Source organism: Oratosquilla oratoria, chromosome 41 (genome assembly GCF_046742065.1).
Source record: "Oratosquilla oratoria isolate Oo_2021 chromosome 41, ASM4674206v1, whole genome shotgun sequence".
In the NCBI taxonomy this organism is placed as follows: Eukaryota; Metazoa; Arthropoda; class Malacostraca; order Stomatopoda; family Squillidae; genus Oratosquilla; species Oratosquilla oratoria.
The window spans coordinates 29797197-29819421 of record NC_134817.1 but is presented as its reverse complement, the minus strand read 5'-3'; the positions used below and the strand labels follow the sequence as shown (position 1 = coordinate 29819421).

General features: G+C 44.9%; 1 protein-coding gene and 1 long non-coding RNA gene across 2 annotated transcripts in view; one reads left to right on the top strand and one right to left on the bottom strand.

The window, feature by feature from the left end:
* LOC143021190 (uncharacterized) overlaps window positions 1–15003 on the bottom strand; it is a 46252-nt gene extending 31249 nt beyond the window's left edge. The window contains exon 1 of the mRNA XM_076178490.1: window positions 14428–15003. Within this exon, the coding sequence (XP_076034605.1) occupies window positions 14428–14512 (85 nt within the window). The 5' untranslated portion in view covers window positions 14513–15003. The remainder of the gene's footprint in view (window positions 1–14427) is intronic.
* LOC143021191 (uncharacterized) overlaps window positions 1–22225 on the top strand; it is a 162279-nt gene that overhangs the window by 28419 nt on the left and 111635 nt on the right. The window lies entirely within an intron of this gene.

Genomic DNA, 22225 nt, shown 5'->3' with positions numbered 1-22225 from the left:
CATATAGAGTTCTGTATTTCGAAAAATTTGGAGACTGATATTTTTTCATCTTGTCAACATGTATGAAGTTGCATGTGAACTTCCACATAAACAAATTTGACCTTGAGTGACCCCCAGAGGTCAAATTCAAATTGGCACAGGTGTAATGATTCGTAACTCGAAAGCGGTTTAATCCTATAAACCTAGAAGTTCCACGTCACTCTGTGACCTTTTGGTTTAGTGAAGCAAATCTGTATTGGGCTGCCATGAAATAATTCCTGCAGAGTGAGGTTTCTTGTGCCTGGCACTTTTTTAGCAGCTAGTTTGCACTTTCCCCTTCTACGTCGACCCGTACAAAACTTGAAATGTTCTAGAACTCTAGTTTATTCTCGTTATAATCATTGTGGAGAATATGAAAGGAAAAGTGAGGAATTTAACGTGGTATGTGATGAAAGAGAAGAATTACGTAGATCCATTGTTTGTTATTGAATGAGGAGTACAACGGAGAAAGGAGTAATTAAACAAGACAATAGAACTAAGTATACAACACCGTATTCTATAAAACACACACACCACACCACACACACCACACCACACACACCACACACCACACCACACACCACACCACACACATGCACCACACCACACCACACCACACACATACACACACCACACCACACACATACACACACCACACCACACACATACACACACCACACCACACACATACACACACCACACCACACACATACACCACACACATACACCACACACATACACACACCACACACATACACCACACACATACACCACACACATACACACATACACCACACACATACACCACACACGTACACCACACACGTACACCACACACACACACACACACCACACACACACACACCACACACACACCACACACACACACACACCACACACACACACACACACACACACACACACACACACACACACACACACACACACACACACACACACACACACACACACATTTGTACACACTAATACACACATTTGTACACACACACTAATACACACATTTGTACACACACACTAACGCCAATAAATACATATATATATAAACACACAAATACACACATACACACAAATTTCCAGATTTTGAGATTCAATGATATTTGTTGAGCCTAGCTTAGGATGGAGCAAAATCTGGTAGACCTTGTGCAAACGGCGGCGCTGTCGCCAAGGGCTTCGCGCCATTTGGCAATTGGTCTTCGTCATGGGGCAAACGATGGCGTCGTGGGTAATACAATTTGGTGGGTACCGCGTACGGAGAGAGTTTACTCTGAAGGTGTTGGTTCTCCCACGAAAATCTTTCGAAAACGGAACGGGGGTGGGGAGGCAAACCATTTGGGGTCCATGGCCGAAAAACCCTTTCGATGCACGCTTAGGGAGTATATTGTGAAACGTGTGTTCGTTGGTATGCGTACGAACCAGTGTGGGGTGCCCCGTGTGGGGAATTACTGTACTTCACGGGTGAGGCTCTGGAATCCTCTTCCTCTGATACTTTTCCATCCTTCAATGATTGGAGGATGCTTCAAGCAGACCTGCACGAACCCCGCCCCAGGTTTTTTGTAATATGAAATTATGTATTTTTCCTATTTATATACTTTATTTATATACTAATAGAAAACGGGTTGGGGTGACTGATAGAATTATACTTAACACGTAAATAACGGCAGATACTTGTTCTTGGAATGAATTTATTATTATTAAACCCTGATTTTTTTTTTTAGATGGCTTCTCGCTCCCCCCACACCTATCTTCCCGGGGGGGGGGGAGTGCCCCCCCCCCCCTAGTTTGGGAACCACTGATTTAGATTCTTAAAAAAAACTTTCGCGATGATCTTCTGTTCTTCGTTCTTTTCTGACTGAGCGGACCGCTGCGGGCAAACATATTTATTTAGCTGGTGCCTCTCCTGGTGCTATTTTTCTGGATGCCGCCAGGTGATTTTATTAATCTCCGTGGCACCCATGACAGGAGCGAAGAGGTTTTGACGAACCGTGAACGTATTAAAAACGTATTAAACATATTAAAAATTGTAATTGAAAACTGTAAAAAAGTAAGCTTGAATAACAAATCGAAAAAGAACGAATTGTACAATTTTCTCCTTAAGACGTTAAAAAAGAACATGTTCGTTAAGATCTAAAAGAACATAATTTTAAGAAATAAATCCAAGGAGAACGTACGAGTATTGTTGAGTAACGCCTCCGAATAAAGAATTTTTTCTTAAAGAACAGGTCCGAATAAGAATTTGTTCTTGGAGAACAGATGAAAAAAAGGAAGACTTTCACTCCATACAAGGAATGACAACTCTTTCCGGTAATGGACCTCCTCCCCCTCCCCACCTCTCCCCCACCCCTCACCCGCCCTCAGGAGGAGACAGCACCTCGACCCATGACGAAGCATATTTGACTGCTTTTTTAGTTATTTATCCTTTTATTTGTTTATTTACTCACGTATCGATATTATGATTTTCATTTATTGTGTGTATGTATCTTTAGATATTTTACCCTTGTTTCTATTTAACGTCTGGTAAAACCAGCGTTTTCATATTGTCCCTTTATGCATCAGTAGTTTCTCAAAATCACGGGTCGTTAGCCAGAATAGAGTAATAAAAGTAATCTTAGGATCTTCACCGAAAGGTTGCCATGCTGATGAATAAAATCACCTGGCATATCATAAGGAAGAGTGCCGGTTTTCATGGACCGGGTGAGGATGCCGTAAATGTGAATAAAATCGTTTGGCGGCAGCCATAAGAAGATGAAAAGTTGCACCCGGTCATGTGAGTAGGCGGGTATGTTTGTCACACGCGCGCACACATACATACACTGCAAATTTCGGCCTGAAAGAGAAAGTGCCGTGACAGCAAACAGACCGATAATAAGTCTCCCCCCAACTCCTCCAACCCTACACACACACACTCTGAACATATGCCGTCTGGTGGTAGTGGTAATGGTAGCGGTGATAATATGCCTCAACTTAATGGCGCCGCTTGAGGGAGGGGGGAGGGGGGGCAGCTGCCACGGTAAGTCGGTCCGGCATTGCAGGACCGCCTACTTCCTCCTCCTTTGCCACTTTCCTTCTTTCTCCCCCTCCCCTTCCAACTCCATCTTACTTCTTCAATCATCTTCTCCTCATCCCTTTCTTCCCCTTCCCCCTCCTTTTCCTCCCCCTTCCCCCTCCTTTTCTCCTCATCCCTTTCTTCCCCTTCCCCCTCCTTTTCCTCCCCCTTCCCCCTCCTTTTCCTCCCCTTCTCCCTCCTTTTCCTCCCCTTCTCCCTCCTTTTCCTCCCCCTTCTCCCTCCATTTCATCCCCCTTCCCCCTCCTTTTCCTCCCCTTCTCCCTCCTTTTCCTCCCCCTTCTCCCTCCTTTTCCTCCCCCTTCCCCCTCCTTTTCCTCCCTTCTCCTCCCGTCCCTCTTCCTCCTCCTCCCGTCCCTCTTCCTCCTCCTCCCGTCCCTCTTCCTCCTCCCCCGTCCCTCTTCCTCCTCCCCCGTCCCTCTTCCTCCTCCTCCCGTCCCTCTTCCTCCTCCCCCGTCCCTCTTCCTCCTCCCCCGTCCCTCTTCCTCCTCCCCTTCCTCCTCCTTCCCCTTCCTCCATCCCACTCCCTCTATTCCCCTCCTCCTCCTCCTCCTCCTTCCCCCTCCTCCTCCTCCTCCTCCTCCTCCTCCTCCTCCTCCCCCTCCTCCTCCTCCTCCTCCTCCAGACCTAACTTTGCTGACGCCATCGACGTCGTCACCACGTTGCTCAGCTGGGCCGACTTTCACTGGTCCGACCGAGGTGGCGCGCGCGACCTGCCACCACTTTTCCGGCACCACGACCAATGAAGATTTGTGGTTCATTTGACCCTTTCCCGAGCGGAGGGTGTTGCCACCACCCCTCGCCCTTAACCCCCTGATGAATAGAATCACGTGGCGCCAAATGGGAGAAGGTGTTAAGATCGTAGGTACTGGAAAATGTAGGTGGGGCACCTGATGCATTTTTTCCCATTCATTTACTTGTTTATACTTTTTGATTCATATGTTTGTTTTCATATTATTTTTGAATTGTTTTTAGGACGTTTTAAGGATATAGAAAGGTTGGGTTCTGTTTGTAAGCAGTTTCATAAGAGTCTAGTCATGTTTGTTGAAATGGATCAATTGAAAATTACTGCTTGCTAGTTCCAGAGCTTCATTTCCTTGTTGCATTTAGCGAAATACAATTGATATGCGCGAGTGTGTGATTCACCTTGGTCTTTGGATCACGTGTTGGACTCGTGATCGACAGCTATTTTCCACCCGGAAGAGAGCTCAGAGCTGTGACCTTACACGCGCACACACACCCAGCTCCCCGCCCACTAGAGTTGGAGTAACTACTCGAAGCGCAGCGATACTGAAATTATCACCGTAGTGACAGTCCGAGAGACTACCAACCGCACCACCGAGTCGAGTGTGTGTGTGTGTGTGTGTGTGTGTGTGCGTGTGTGTGTGTGTGTGTGTGTGTGTGTGTGTGTGCGTGCGCGCGCGCGCGTGTGCGATTTTCGAACGCGGAAGCCAAATATAATCAACTATGCTATAACAGTAGTGATCTGTATTTCTTAACCTTCATGAGATAGTTTATGAAAAAAAAAATCCCCAAGTCGACGTGAGGGGCAGTTTCAATCGACGTCGAATTAGTAATTTAAGTGACCCGAGTTCGATTCCTTGTGTTGGGAAACCAAACAGTTGCTAAATATATCACGGTATCAATAATCTCGTGTATATGCATTCCATGTTCGTGGCCACAGTTGAATGAAATTTAACAAGATTATAAAAAATAAATTAGAATATTTTATAATTATGTATGATTATATATATTTTATATTATGAATTATATGTATATATATGGTAAATAATAAGTGATATTGAAAAATTTAACTTTATGGGTCTCCACATGTTCCAAAGAAAAACCTAATGTCTGTGTTCAGATGAAGAGACCTCAAGTTTATATGCCTTTGTTACCTTCGTATGTTATTAGTAAAAAGAAAATAAGAAATAAACAAAAGGTCTACAAAGATGAAGAGACAAAACGCCGGATGCCACTAATTCGAGGTCACCCGTTCATTCATCTGTGTATCCAATCCATTCACCTATGCTTCCTTTCGACAGTTGGCCAACAAGGGATTTAGGCACCATAATTATACCTGATAAAAGCCAATTATCCTTGTTTGCAAGGACGTACAGGGACGTAATACATCAAAGCTGCTAGCTCGAGGCCGTTCATTCATTCATTCATTCTTTCGTTCATTACCCTACTATGCATCCGATAGTTGACTAGGTATGATGTTTAGCAATCCCAGTGATAGCCAGGCAAAACCGGGACTTTCGTGTGTAGCCGGGAGCGGCTCTGGCTGGAAGTGGGTCGGACCGGAAGTCTGGGGATCGAGACACCTAGTGGCTGATGGTACTTGGTATGGATGGGTACTTCTTGTTGCTGTCTTCAGGGTATTTATTTAGCCTTGGAAAAGCGCGTTCGCGCGCGCACAATATATATGTGCCTAAGGGAGGGTAGAGTGCCGGAGGACTGGAGGAGTGCCTGTATAGTTCCGCTTTACAAGGGAAAAGGGGTCAAATGTGACTAGTAGTTTCAGAGAGATCAATTTGTTGAGTGTAGTTGGGAGGGCTTATGGGAGGGTTTTGATTGAGAGGATTAGAGGAACAGAGGGAGTAATTGGTGAGGAAAGGTGTGGGTCTAGGAAAGGTAGGACTTGCGTGGATTAGATTTTTGTAGGAAGACGTGTGAAAAAGCTTTAGCAAAAGGTAAGGATTTTTTTTTTGGAGTGAGGGGGGGCTTTATGGAATTGGAAAAGACTTACGGCAGGGTAGACAGGAAGGCACTGTGGGAGGTTTTGTAGATATGGGATTGGAGGAGAGCTGTTGAGGGCAGTCAAGATTACTTACGAGAGTAGTAGAGCCTGTGTTAGAATTAGAAATGGAGAGAGCGAGTGATTTGAGGTAAAGGTAGGACTACGTCAGGAATGTGTCATGTCGCCATAGCTATTCATTGTGTTCATGGGTGGGGTGGTGCGGGAGCTAATTGCGAGGGTAATGGGCAGGGGATTGGAGATAGTTAAAGAAAATGGAGAAGAATGGGAGGGTAGCCAATTGTTTGCTGACAACACTGCGCTTGTGGCGGGGTCAGAGTATTAAGGCAGTGACGGCGTTAGGGAAGGTATATGATGTGAGAAAGTTAAAGGTAAATGTGGGTAAAAGTAAGGTAATAAGATGTACAAAGGGGATGGGAGACATTTGGAAGTAATTCTTAAAGGAGATAGGTTGGAGGAAGTGATAGCTTTAGGTACTTAAGGTCCCATGTGGCAGGAAAGGGGATAGTGGAGGTGGAGATAAGTTGTAGATTAAGAGAAGCAATTATGATTTAGGGGATTAAAAAGTGTAATGAGAAATAGGCACTTGGAAATGGATGCAAAAATGTTATATGAAGGGATGATTGTGCTAACATCACTGTATGGAGCAGAGGCATGGGATTTACGAGAGGCAGAGAGGAAATGTTTTTAATGTTTGCGATGAAATGTCAGAAGTATGGTAGAGGTTACAAAGTTGGATTGAGTGAAAAACAAGGTAAGGAGAAGGGAGATATTTGATGAAATATCACTGGGATGGTTTGGACAAATGGAAAGAATGAATGAAATAAGATTAGTAAAAAAGGTGTGGAAGGCAGGGGTGGATGGATTGAACATGAGGTAGCGACCGAGAATGAGATGGATGGTTAGGGTAAAAGGGGCGTAAAGCAGGAGGAGGGATGTCTCTGTTGATCAGGAAAGGGAAAGGGCGGGAGATAAGGGTGAGTGGAGAATAGCTGTGTATAGATGATACTGTGACGTAAGGGAGTGGACAAGGGATGAGAGGGTTAGGGGGCGGTTATGTGCGAATGATATCTTGATGCAGCCCGAAGGTTCTCTCCGTCTATTTTTCTGTACAATATAGCGGAATGGGGGGGGGGGTGTCGCCATTTAAGTGAAACGGCCTTGCTGTCGGTGTGCTGTCTTGCTGCATTGCTTCTGAACCAGGGCGTTATGTGGGATGGGAGTGGAATGTGTGGGTGTGAGTGTATGCCTATTGACTTTCACCACTTCCTTGGTGAAGGGAAAAGCCCTTGGTGTGTGTGTGCGCGTGATTCACAATGGCCTTGGATCACGTGTTGGACTCGTGATCGAGAGCTATTTCCCTCACAGAAGAGAGCTCATGATCGATCTATGGGTAATGTTGTGACCTTACACGCACACACCCCAAATCTCCGCCCACGAGTTGTAGTAACGACTCGCAGCGCAACGATACTAAATTTATTTCCGCTCTGGGTGGGAGTCGAACACGGACCGCCGCGCCGTACTGGCTGCCGAGAACTTTACTAACTGCGCCATCGATCGAGTCGTTTATTGTACGTGTAAAATTATATATATATATATATATATATATATATATATATATATAAATAATATATTGCGTGTTTACAGTATGTTATATATATAATGTGCATTTTACTTCAGACATTGCCATTTAATGTATATTCTTTTTTATTGTTTTGTAACCATTTTCCAGTCTGGTTCTAACTGAATTGAATTTTGTGTGCGCGTGTTATGTAAGCATATTCCTTTCACCTAGAACATTATTCTCACGATTGGGTAATATTCAAGTGCCTGAGATTCCCTGCACTGAAGTTAGATTATGGAACTAAATTCCCCAGTTCGACCAATCTAATTAATCTTTGACTTGTGAAATTTGCCAAAAACTGCTGTGATTTTTACCTTTGAAACGTGCATTTCGCCAAGAACTTTTGTTATTTTACATTTTTCTTTTAAATGTAATTTTTACAAAAATTGCTGTAAGTCGCTTATTTCCTTGACATGTGCATTTCACCAAAATTATAATTTTTCTTCAGCGCGTGCTTGTCGCCAAAAATTACGGTCTTGTTTCGTCAACGGCAACGCGCGAATTTCCCCCAAAACTACAACTATAACTCTCCTGAATAAAACCAAAAGGCCTTTAGCCAGAACAAAACTCAAGTTGATGTTATTTTCGAGGCCACCCACTGCAGCAATGCACTTGTGGTTTGCGTACAAGGCCACCTCATAATTGCCTTAATTTCACGACAGAGAAGTTGGCGGGGGGGGGGGGGAAGAGAGGAATTGGTTGCCATGGGGGATACTTAAGTGCTTAGCGCCAACCAGATTAAAGAGTGTAAAGTGTGGAAGGGTTACAGGGAGTGCGTAGGTGAATTACAAAACAGATACATTAAATACAATTCCTTGTTATAGTTCCTTAGTCTGAGAACGGGTTTGATGTACCATCCCGAGAATAATAAAATCGTCTGGAGGCGCTGAGAGTGAAAGAGAGTGCCACCCGGTATGGAAGGGGTTCACTGACTTGAATGAAATCTCTTGGTGGCAGGCTGAATAACCACCAGACACGAAAGGGATTAAGCGTATGTTTACGTATTACGAGTATTATTGAATGTCTTCACCAATCAACGAGTTGAGCAAGGCGATTGTATTCAGTTGAGAAGAACCTTTATTTTAGTGGGTAAACTGCCCACACATCGTCATCGTCATCTTCGTTGTCTTCTTCTTTTGGTTCTTCGTCTTCATCGCCCCCCTCCTACCATGATCTTCGTCGACTTCATCATCTTCCTTTTCCTCGCCTTCCTGCTGCTCCTCATCCATCGCCATTGTCCCACTCCATCTACGCCAAGGACCCCCAGGGAGTGTGCAGATGATTCGTCGAAAGTATCTCCTGCGCTTCCACCCATGGAGATAATGTCACACCGAAGAGGTGGAGGTGGTGACGGGAGTGAACGAGCATTCTTCTTCGAGTGAAGGTCGGTCTTCAGATGCTGTGGTCCGTAGGGGTGCTCACTAATGTCCTTAGAATGTTGACTTGTGCAGTGACTACGGGATGTACGTCAAATAATAACACTTGCCTTGAGTTCCACTGACCGAAAGGCCGCCGCCCCACAGTGTACGGTAACGGTCGTAGACCCCTCATTAGCGTCATCGCTTAGCTGTGGGTTCGAATCCCGTACGTCTCTCACATTCCCATCAGTGACTGGTAGTTACCTGCCTCAACAGTCCAGCTTATAATAGGGAAAAAATAACTGCTTCCGGGGCAATTACTCGGCGCTTCCAGGGGTAGGCTCCATACATTTATTTTTCTGTGTTGCCGGTGGGCAAGAGGACGAGAAACAAGGGAGCAGTCGCCGGTTGTCGACTTACCTCGTACGAGGCGAGGGGCTTGTAATGAGGGTCACGATATTCTTGTATGAATCGAGACTGAAACTAAATTGTTACACATCCGTGTAGTTAACCTCAGAGGTACAGACGCCGCCTTGAAGGTGCACACTAGTCTCCCAGCACTGAATGAGCACACTCGTGTGTCTCATAGAGTACTTGGAATGTAACCTAACTCAGACATCGGGAACAGCTGGGTGGAGGAAGGAATGTGTCTGATAGCCTGGGGCAGGGGGTAGCTTATAATCGCAAGTGAAAATTGCCTTGGGGGGGGGGGGGAAGGCAGGGGTTGGTGGTGGGGAGGAGGATTGAGGGCGAGGTAAACTCTTCTTTCAGGAAGCTGATAGCACTTAATTATATTTTGGTTGTCTTTAGGTGGTTTAAATCATCGTGTGGGAAGGGGCTAATGATGGTGATTATATGTTGCGTCACACATGCGGGAGAACTGCAAACGTGACGCTTTGCTGCAGTGCGCGGCCTCGGGACTATTGCATAGGTACGCGTGACGCAAACATGCAGTAAAGAAAAGGAAATCTCACCCGACGCGACGAGTGGCGAAGATAATAATAATCGTCTTAGGAAGAGCGTTCCAGAGCCTCCCAAATGGAAGGAAGGGAGGGAAAGGCAACTTAGAATTGCTCAATGTGGAAAGAAACAGCACAGAAAGATTCAGAATATTTGGCGCTGTTTGTGGTCATATCCGGAGGGGAGGCGCGCAGTTACCAAGTCCTGAAGATCAGTGACCGTAAAATTGGCGACAGAAAAGAGAGGAAAGTGCAGTGTTGCATCTGACGGGGAGATAAAGAAGAAGAATGTCAGCATGGGAGAAAGCTTTGATGAGGTGTAAAGCTTTGGCCTCTTACCTTGCTCGCGAGTCCAGCATGTTATCCAATGTAATGGTGAATCATTCGCGTGGGCGCAAAGACGCATGTACACACACGCTCTCTCACGTGCACGCACACGCACACACACACACACACACACACACACACACACACGCACGCACACGCATACACACACATGCTCACGCGCGCGCGCACACACATACAGAGAGCGCGAGAGCGAGCAGGTATAGAAAATACAAATTAAAATTAATTTTCTATGTATAACTTTAAGCTAAAAGGATGTGTGTGTTTGTCTCGTTTATATGTACAATACGCGCGCCCACGCACGCGTGTGTGGTTTAACGACGGCCTAGGTGAGTACACAAATCTGAAGTTTAAATCCGGTTTGGTGATTTTTTTTTGTTTCTTTCTGTTTTTGCTCATTATTTGTGTTTAAGATGATGATAGGACAATAAAAGGTATTAAGTGCCATTTTCTCTTTGCCATGTGTGTGTGTGTGTGTGTGTGTGTGTGTGTGCGCGCGCGCACACGTTTATTTCACGGGAGCTGATTGATCAAATATTTGGTCGTCGTCACAAAACTGATGTTTGCCAAAATGACCTATTTGGGCAACAACCAGTCTTAAAAAAACGTAAGGCGATATGTTACCAGGCACTCGTACTTAGGAACTGGTTTACCAACAGTGGTTAACGAATGAAATGGACTTAGTAACCATGTAGTGAGCGCTGAATTAATTGGTTGTCTTAAGACAAGATATATAACCATATAGATAGGGATGACAGGTGGTATAGGACATGAAACTGTCTAGTGTAGGCCTTATGGTCTCTTGCAGTCTCCTCCAAACCAATGCCCAAGAATGAGAACGCGGGTTCCTTAACAGATGGGAACCCCTCCTCGTTCGGTTTGGCCTTCCCGGCGTTGGGGTTCGGGTTCGCAAAAGCGGCCGAACGGGCAGCGGTCGTCACCGTCTCTCGAACCGTGCTCGCGTTCGAGTGCCCGAAAGCGGTGAAAGCGAGTCTGAAGATGTTGGCACCATTACATATACTGTGTATGTGTGTGAGTGTGTGTGTGTACGTATGTACGTATATATATCACGCACGCACATATACACGTACACACACACGCGCGCGCTCGCACGCACACGCGCACGCACACACACGCGCACGCACAGATTATAGATACGCACACACGCACTTTTTTCAATAAACCGTTCGTTGTTATTATTATTATTATTACACACGACTCGTGGCGCAGTGGTCTTGGGTCACGTGTTGGACTCGTGATCGACAGCTATTTCCCTTTCCAAAAGACAGCTCAGAGCTTGTATATGACCGATCTATGGGTAATGCTGTGATCTTACACGGACACACACACACACACACACACACACACACACACACACACACACACACACACACACACACACAACTCCTCGCCCACGAGAATTGGAGTAACTACCCGCATCGCAGCGATACTGAAATTATTTCAGCCCTGGGCGGGATTCGAACTCTGACCGACGTAGTGGCAGCCGGGAACTCTACCACTGCGCCACGATTCATATGTGTGAGTGGGTGTGTATGTGTGATTGCACGCGCGCGCTTGTGTGTGTGAGTGCGTGTGTATGTGTGTGTGAAGATAATGTCACGCGTGTTGTGCTTCCACGTGAGGTTAAGGTCAAGGTGGCAGGTCGATGTATTCCCAGTCAGGTCATTGAGGAAAGAGAGGAGTCTTTATTTCTTGAACCATTTTCATCATATGCTATTCCTACACCAACCCACCACCATTACTTAATGCAGCATAATGTTAAACGAGATAACGAGACTTCCACTAGTCTCATAGCTTGCCTCAAGACACGAGTCCGTCCGTCCGAAGATTTGTGGTCGATTTTCGTTCTGGAAGCTTTGCTTTGCATCACTAATGAAAGTTCGAGTGACGGCACCGTGACGTCACTAAATATTGATGACGTCATAAATCTAACGTTATTCAGATGCAGTGTCTTTTATGGCGTTTCTTCATCAACGTTTGTGCGACTTGTTCATGTTGCGTCATTGCTTTTGTAACGTCACATCAACCAGCCGGTGGTTTTCAGGATTGTTTGGAGTTGCCAGTGTATTCACTGGTGGCATCTTTTATTTTATTTTATCTTCAATTACTTTATTTTAATTATGTATTTTCTTTTATTTTTTCACTGACTGTTAGCTTTGTGTGTGCGTGCACGCGCGCGCGTCAGAAATGCCCCGATAGTCGACATGACGTCACACAACCCTCAGACGTACTGTGACTTCAGATCCGTTGACAGGTTAATTTGTTGACCGGGATCGAATCCAGGTCGTCTGTCATGGTCGACCTGTACTTGACCTGGTTCAAGGATGAGCTCGAAACTTAACGAAGAAGAACTTCGTGAGCTTCCCACGGAGAGGAACTCCTGGGTCACACAGATAGTGGAAGGCGGGGGGAGGGTAACCTTTTCCCAAGTCTGAGGTCTTTCCCTGAGTTGAATAAAGTCGTCATGCTTTAGGCGTGGTTGAGACTTGGTGGCAATGCTTTAGATACTTTGAATAATTTAGGTACTTTCAGTGTTGTGGATAATTTGAATACGTTAGGTATTTTGAATACTTTGGATACTTTGAATACTCTGAATCATTTTAGATACATTGAATAATTTAGGTACATTTAATCACTTTAGATGCTTTGAATCACTGTAGGTACTTTGAATCACTTTAGATTCTTTGTGAAACCTAATCCTGGACGATTTTGTTCAGTTGAGTGGAGGACCCCCGGGTTCCGAGATTAAAGATTCGTTTTCTGCGATGTGACGCGAATTTATGCTCACGTGTAACGGGAATTAGCGTCATAAGTGTAACGCCAATTTGTCATAAAGTAACAAGGATTTGACTTTTTCAGCGTAAGGCGAATGCGTGTAACGCAGATTAGTCTTAATGTAACGCGGGTGAAGTCTCATTGTAACGCACGTGTAAAGTGTAATGCAAATGTACATACCAGTGTAACGTAAATATACGTATAAATTTAACGTAAATATACGTATCATTGTAACGTATATACACGTATCGGTGTAACGTAAATGTACGTATCATTGTAACGTAAATTAATGTATCATTATAACGTAAATTAACGTATCAGTGTAACAGATATGTGTTAGTGTAACGCAAGTGTATCACTAACGTAAATGTACATATCAGCGTAACGCAAATGTACGTGTCGGAGAAATGACGAAGGTCGGAACAAGAGTAGGTCACTTCACTCCGGAAAGACCACTCACGATACGACGTCGTGAGGAGACACAACAGTTGACAGAATCGACCTGGATGTGCACCTTACACGCCTCCACGTGACGTCATATTGTTAGATTTCTTTAAGAAGAGTAACTTTTTTTGTGTTGAATTTACCAAATGGTCTCAATGTTGACACTGCCGTAGTGAAACAGAAAAGGGGTCAGTCTACGGTCTGTTTGTTTCCGCCTGGCGGAGACGTGATAGAAAACGAAATCCACATCATCTGATAACTTAACGGCCTTGCAGTAATACAATGATCAAGAATAGGAAAATAATCAACAAACGAAAAAATAATTAAATACCAAGTGTTCAAAAGCTTTTGAAGATTTCAGTCACTTTTGACGTTGAGACATCTCCCCCCGTTGTTTTTAACCATACGGGTTAGGTGGGTAATAGCTGAATCAATTTCTCAGTTTCCATTTTCGTGATCAAGTGTAGGAGCCGTGATCGACAATTATCCTCTTGGATGAGAGCTCATAGCGCGCACTGTCCAATCTATGGGTAATACTAAGTACACACACGGCCCATTCCTTTGTACATGTGTGTGTGTGTGTTTGTGCGTGTGTGATTCACTATGGTCTTGGATCACGTCTTGAACTCGTGATCGATAGCTATTACCCTCCCGGATGAGAGCTCAAAACTCGTGTATGACCGATCTGTGGGTAATGCTTTGACCTTACACACACACACACACACACACACACACACACACACACACACACACGCACACAACTCCCCACCCACGAGAATAGGAGTAACGGCTCGCAGCACACCGATATTGAAATTATTTTAGCCCTGGGCGGGATTCGAACTCGGACTGCTGGAGTAGCAGTTACGAATGCTGCCACTGCGTCGTCGAGCAAAGTGTGTGCTTGTGTATGTGTATATGTGTATGTTGGTATCTTTGTATTGATGGAGACGTTTATGTTAAGTTAACATTGAATTAAAAAACTCGTAAACCCAACTCCCCGGCGAGTGCGGGTTCCCACGAGCGTTGGGAAGGTCACCTACCTGACGATGCTACGAGGGACATGTCAGACTTGTTTGAGAGTAGGTAGGAGGCTGAGGACATGAAGGCTTTGAGGATGGTGTCCATGGCGATATGGTGGAGAGGAAGATCGAGGGTGACACGGGGCACTCGGCAGAGAGGAAGTGCCTCTCCAGGGGTCAGGCACTCGGACTCTTGGCTCCGCTGAATGGGACCAAGATTACGCCCGGGAAGGAAGGACACGGGTTCCTGTCCCGCCCAGGGACGAACCTGCTGGACCTCGGCGGGTTCGTAGGGAGGGGGGAAACACAATGTAGACGATCACATGGGTTTGGGCTGTCGAAGGACGAGTCGGAGAAGCCTTTGGAAGGGTTCCGTTGAAGGGAACTAGAGGTTAACACACGGCACTACAAAACTCGAGTCACACTGGCCACACCCGATCCCCCGGAAGAGACTCCACGCCACCGTCCAGACCGGCGACCGAATACACACTGACTGGGGCCCTTCGCTCGACTGGGCATAAAACATTCCCAAGAGCGCACCTGTGCCCACCTCCCCCTCCCTTCCGTCTCCTCCGCCGCCGCCGCCTCTGCCTCACTCGCGGGACGACCGCGTCTGCGTGTCTGCTTCCACGCACCTGCAATCAGAAAACGAGAAGTGTTAGTCTGTACTCACGTTAGAGGGGGGGGGGGGGGAGGAGTGAAGTTGTTGGGGGTGGTCGATCGGGTCAGGGTGTAATAAATGTCCCCGAACAAAGGTGAACAAATATTATGCAGTTCATAACACCAAGATAGACCCTCCACCGAGGAAAATACGTTCTGTTAACCAGAATAAAGCCTGTCAAGGAGCATATGGGAATGAATGGGTCATGTATTTAGAGGTATTTATCCCAAGCACTTATTGGGAAAAAATCGTGATCATAAACTCGGGCAGTACTACGGAAACGAGTCTTAGGACATTTATTTATTTAGGCATTTTGAAGAGTCGGTGAATCATGAACATATAGTAAAATGGCGACAACTGCTTGTTAAATTCCCATTTATCTACATGTCCTCGACAGAAAAATTAAATTTGTATTTATCTACACATCACTGGTTCGTAATCAGGATGTCATCTCTCCTCCCCCCCCTCCCACACACATGGACTAGGCCAGCGTTTCTCAACCTTTTTCCGACCCTAAAGGCACCCCCTGTAGCTAGGTCTAAGCAGTCTAGCACTCCCTAACTAGCAACCCCGTATAATCTATTTCAACACCCCCAGGGGATACTAGTGCCTCAGAGTGGATGGGCCAGACAATTACTGTACACCTGGAGTTTTCCCATTAGGACAGAAACTCTGGCGAACTGTCGGCCCAAATAAACGCCATGAATGAATATAGATGTTTGGGTTTCCAGTGAGCAGCGCTTGGTTTTTGAATGCACATGTGGATCCATTGTTGAGGACCTCAATTTTGAGGATAGTGGGGGGTGATTCGGGAGTAGGTTGCCACGTGTTGTAGTTGTCCTGTAATGGGACAGTGTCAAACAAGGTTGGGGAAACCCTCCTGACAGACGTCCATCTCGTCATCCTAATCCGAGCCCAATGCACGCACAGTGCAGAGTTCTTCTCACAGCAGTGGTAGTTGTTCTCTGTAGAATACCAACAAGGGGGGAGTTCCTTAGCATACAGGGATCGGTTGTGGCCTTGTAGGGGGATGGGGGGAGGTCACCCGACCTCTCTACGGACCGAAAGGTCTCCTGTCTGCTCTCATGACCACAGTCACGTGGAAGGACACGTAGCAAGACAAGTTGTTGACTAAGGCTGATGCAATCATGCCGAATCATGATCGCAATTACTGACCCCATGTATAGACGCCATGAAATATTGTTAGGAAAAAATGAGTCTGAGAGACAATGGAGGTGCGGTTGTTTGGGAAAAAGGTCATGCAATTAGTGTTCTTCGCAGGAGATTTCCTGGGAGTCTTCTTTTGTTTTTCAGGTCCCTGGAATTGGCCGTCAGAGGATCTCTTGTTGCAGTCGTTCTCTCTGTCTCCTCTCTCTCTCTGTCTCCTCTCTCTCTCTGTCTCCTCTCTCTCTCTGTCTCCTCTGTCTCCTCTCTCTGTCTCCTCTCTCTCCTCTCTCTCCTCTCTCTCTCTGTCTCCTCTCTCTCTCTCTCTCTTTCTGTCTCTCTCTCTCTCTCTCTCTCTCTTTCTGTCTGTCTCCTCTCTCTCCTCTCTCTCTCCGTCTCCTCTCTCTCTCCGTCTCCTCTCTCTCCTCTCTCTCTCCGTCTCCTCTCTCTCTGTCTCCTCTCCCTCTGTCTCCTCTCTCTCTCTGTCTCTCTCTGTCTCTCTCTGTCTCCTCTCTCTCTCCCTCTGTCTCCTCTCTCTCTGTCTCCTCTCTCCTCTCTCTCTCTCTCTCTCCTCTCTCTGTCTCTCTCACTCTGTCTCCTCTCTCTCTCTGTCTCCTCTCTCTTTCTCTCTCCTCTCTCTCTCTCTGTCTCCTCTCTCTCTCTGTCTCTCTCTCTCTCTGTCTCCTCTCTCTCTCTCTCTCTGTCTCCTCTCTCTCTCTCTCTCTCTGTCTCCTCTCTCTCTCTCTCTCTGTCTCCTCTCTCTCTCTCTCTGTCTCCTCTCTCTCTCTCTCTCTCTCTCTCTCTCTCTCTCTCTCTCTCTCTCTCTCTCTCTCTGTCTCCTCTCTCTCTCTCTCTCTGTCTCCTCTCTCTGTCTCCTCTCTCTGTCTCCTCTCTCTCTCTCTCTCTGTCTCCTCTCTCTCTGTCTCTCTCTCTCTCTCTCTCTCTCTCTCTCTCTCTCTCTCTCACACACACACACACACACACACACACACACACACACACACACACACACTCTCTCTCTTTATTACCGTCAGTCTTTAGACGTTATTTGGTCCGTAGATAACCTAAAAGTCTCGTTCAGATTACGTTATGCTAAAGATTAGTTTTATTGTTGGGATGAGAATTTTGTGGTCCATAGACCCATTATGGTTTCCCAAATCCTGCTGCTACTGTAAAGGCGTTATCACACTGGGCTATTTTTCCTCCGACTGTTAGAGCAGATTTGCAGCCCGCAGCTTTCGGGAAGGAATCCGATATGCTGGAGAATTTTTTTTTTCCACCAGTATATCAAATGACACTGTAAATTTTTGAGAACACAATACCTTGCCATAGTGATTTTACGGCAGAAAAAGTCCTGGAGGTGGGCGGTGGCTCCGATTGATTGGAGGTTGGAAGAAAAATAGCTGTGTGATGACGCCTGAAGCCGGTGACACAAACTGCCCCGCACTGATACACTACAGACAAGTCCAAAGCTTCTTCCCGGAGGGAATCGTTGCCGTCCAGTGTGGAGCAGCGGATTTCGTCTTTGTGAGGCAACTACTATTAATGTACGTGTTTGACACTTGCATTGCGTGGGGGGGAGTAGCTGGGTTCCCACAGCTGAATGGAACTGCTTGGCGACAGGTAAGGTACAACTGAAACGGAGTGAAAGTGTGAAATGATAGAGGCAGTGTGAAACACCCTTGGCGCTGGGTAGAATAAAGGCGAAAATCGCAAATGGGAGCGAAAGTCTTAAGAGATAAAATTGTTAATACACAAATGGTGTTTCGTAGGGTGCAATGCGTTGCAAGGGGGTGCAACGAGCGTGTGAACGGGGAGGGAAATGATTGGTATTTGAGAAGGTAGACTGCATAAGATTTGAGTGGCTCTCATCGTAGCTGTGTCGATAGATGAAGAAATACATGTGAATATATATGTATTTATATTTTCACAAGCATGTATTTCTCTGTCAGAGGCAGGATCGAGTTCTGTTGAATTGTTGTGACGTCATGAGTAAACAAACACAGAAGGATATTACGTCACAGTAAATATGGCGGAGAAGTACGACGTCATCAGTAAACAAACCTGGCTAAGGGGCGTGACGTTTAGTAAACAAACATGGCGGAGGGAAGTGACGTCATCAGTAAACATGGTGGAGAGATATGTCCATGTAGGTTTTGTCCCCTATTTTTGCTGTTGAAAGTGATTAAAAGTGAAGTGATATTGGTTTTTTATTTTTATTATTATTGTTCGCGCACTAGTAGTTTTAGAGAAATCAGCCCTGGTTGACAATTGACGCTTGCAAAAAACTTAAAACGGGAGGGAGAGAGAGGGAGATACTTTGAATCTTTCGTTGCCGAGAAGGTTCCCAAAGATGAATGAAATTATATATCAGGAACGTCATGAAAGGGAAAGGACCACACAACATGCAAAGAATTACTCAAAGACTATAACCCAGTGGTTGGTCAACTCTTTGCACGCGTGCAAAACCTGCTACACACTAACGACTTCTCTCCGGAGCGCGAAACCCAGAGCTCGCATTAAAGAAAAAATAATGAATAATAAATCTTCAGCTTTTGTATGACCATTAGTAACTGCATGATGCGACGGTTAGTGGATTTGGGTCATAGGAGGTAAAGGGAGGGAGCTCATAATCGTATATAGGCCTATAATTCTACTCTTTACATGCCAGAAAAAATTGTATTAGATATTTGGCTGATTTTTGGCACCCACACTTAAAAAGGTTGCCCACCACTGCTGTGCTTCCTTTTCTATCGATGGGTACTACTGAGATGAGTGAAATCGTCTGGCGAGAGCTTGAGCACGTCCTCCATGGGTCCCGGCACTCTAGACAGACATTCAAGGTTTGGGTCCTTTCACAGTCTTTTATCACATCTGAGTCCCCTCAACTGAATAAAATCAACCGGCGGCAGAGTGGACATGCAAGTCGATTGAGGTTTCGTAATTAATAGTATTTTATATAATCTTTACGAGCTTCTCCCTTTACATTGTAAGATTACGGTGATCGTATTTGTTATGACATCGCATACCAGCCACATATCTGGGCACATAAGTTGACCTTCGAGTTTGTTTATAAAATGTATTTTTCCATCGTCGTAACATTGCGACATTATTGTAAATACAGGACTAATAATTGTAACCGGGTACTATTAACGTACGATTAGAAATGTAGCAGTAGACGTGCCAATGAAATGTATCATTTATGACGTCATGGGGAGGCGTGCAAGGTGCCGACCAGGCCACGAGTCACGGGTTGTTCGACTGCCCCGCCTCCTCTTGACGTCATATCGTTAGTTTTCTTTCCGAAGTGAATCGACCCGTTCTTGTATTGACCTTGGGTGTAACTTTGACTGTAGATGGTGAAAAATGTGGCGCGGGTAGTGTGCCCAGTCCTCATGTTTTATTTACATATTTATTTATATTTTGTTTTTTATGGTGTGTTAGAACCGACTGATGTATTATTTTCTGAGCAGTACAACTAGAAGATATATTTTTTCCTTGCTTGATGTAGCGTGAAGTTATCAGCCGACAAGGAAGAGGGAGGGGACGAAAGAGAGAGGCAGACAAGTTTCTCTTTCTGTTGTACGAAAAGGGAAAGTCAGGGTGAAAAGGATATAGAGAGAGAGAGAGAGAGAGACAGCGAATGCCTAGGCGTGGCACTGTCAGGGCACCACTAGGAGAAATTCGTCATCCTGATTGGTCACAGGCATAGTGCCTTGTAGGGCATTTGCAAAAGGAAGTGCACAGTTCTGACACCCTAACATAAGAATTTAAGAATGGAGGAGATTGCAAGAGACCATAAGGCTTACACTAGACAGTTCCGTGTCCATTATCACCTGTCATCTCTATCCATAAAGTTATCCAATTTTTCCCTAAAACAATCTATTGTTTCAACGCTCACAGCAAGGTTACTAAGTCTATTCCGGTTGGGAGGGGGAGGGGGGCACGGAGGTGAATGAAGTAGTTTGGTTTTAGCCAGGATAAAAGAAAAGTGGTGCCCGGTTTGGGGTGGCCTGTTAACAGAATTCTAACATTTCTATTTGTTTTCTTGTTTATTTGCACTTATGAAAGTTTTTAGCGTTTTTTTTAATTTCATCATTAATTATCATTATTATCATGGTTATTACTATAATTATTGTAATTTCTATTATTACTGTTATTATTTATAAATATAATTGTTATTGTTGCTGTTGTTACCATGTTTTTCGAAAAGACGTCAAATTTATGTGGCCCATATTTTGCCCTGGAGACTCTGTATTTTACTTGTTTATTTTATATATGTATTAAAATAATTTTTGTTTTATATAATATATATATATATATATAATATAGTTTTTGTGAAATATTGCCATTATGTGTTGGGAGTGTGGGAAGGGAGGTGAACGGGGGATATTGCCATGTTGGGAGGAGGTGGCAACAAAAATGCAAATGTTGAAGGCGAGAGAAAGAAGAGTGAAAGGAATATCCCAAATTTTGAATACACAAAATTTGTCCACATTCTTCGAAAATGTCATCCAAGTCGACATGACGTCATGTCGCTTGCACAGAGCGATGTAACTTCGCTGATAAACCCCGCCTCCTTCCTGCGCGTTGAAATATTTTTTATGATTTTTTTTATTTAATTTAATTTAATTTAATTTTTACATTTAATTCACACTCGCCACCAAACTTCACAAGGTAAATGTGAAATAAGAGATGCCTTCATATTGGCAAAAGGGATTGAACAGACGATATATCAAGGAGTGAATCCCCCTCACCCACCCACCCTCATCCTCCAGCGCTCGACCTTCGGGTTACGGAACTTTTACTTCCTACTGTGCTGTCTCGATCGCCTCCCTCGTGTGTGTGTGTGTGTGTGTGTGTGTGTGTGTGTGTGTGTGTGTGTGTGTGTGTGTGTTTGTGTGTGTGTGTGTGTGTGTGTGTGTGTGTGTGTGTCCTCTCTCTCTTTTTTCTCTTTTTTTTCTCTTTTTTTTCTCTCTCACTCTTTCTCTTCTCTCTTTCTCTCCTCCCTTTGTATCTCTCCCATGGGCGTGTTTAGTGCGCAGTCTTTGCTTGGTCATTTTAGGACGTAACAATGTATTTCTCTCAATTAGTTGTCTGTTTTTTTCATATCCGTGGCCCCCAGTTATCTGGCCACGGTCCCCTCGAGAAGAAACGTTGTTGTCTTTCTGGTTCGAGTCTGTGTTTAGAAGTCTGTTACTACTGTTAATAGTGTCGTGCCTTGTGGTTCAGGTCTGTTGGATGTTAGTGTGTTATTTTATTTATTATTTATTTTATGTTATTCTTTAACCATTGGTAGGGCGATGGTGGTAGTGGTCGTAGTAGCGGCCTGGGTGCCAAAAAGGTGAATAGCATAATTTGGCAGCAGGTCAACAATGCTGTAAAATGGCACCAAATCACACAGCGCGTCAGCGGTTATGGTCCTTATGGTAAGAGGAAATACGGTCGTTATTTGCGGTGCTGTCTCATTTCAGATGTCACATTATCACAAACAGAAAATGCCTTTCTGTATACACAGTCGAGACAACCAGGAAAAGAATTTCAATACGACATGACGTAGTAATCCATTGTCGACATTAATCTCTGACGTCATGACTGTTTAATTGATATCGCATGATTTGATTATACCAGATTGGGAGTCGGTTAGCGATTAAAAAACTTGTGTGTTGTCTCTGCCACCAGGTTCAGGACCCGTCCTCGTTCATTGTTGTCAAATGTTTGTGTTTAAGAGATTTAAGAGGTAATTGAGAGCTAGGAGGTCAGTGTCTAGACGCGTCGAGGCTGACGCTTGCCATCGTGTTTAACATCAGTCCTTTATATTTTATTTTAAAGACGAAATCCACCCCTTCTATTTATTTTGCCATGGCTGCCGTTAGGTGATTTTATTAAATTTAAAACCGGATTGGTTTATGTATTGGCTGCAACCTAGGAAGTAAAAAATAAGAGTTGTTTGAATCTTGTTGGTTGCAATCGCCCCCCACCATCGTCGTCATT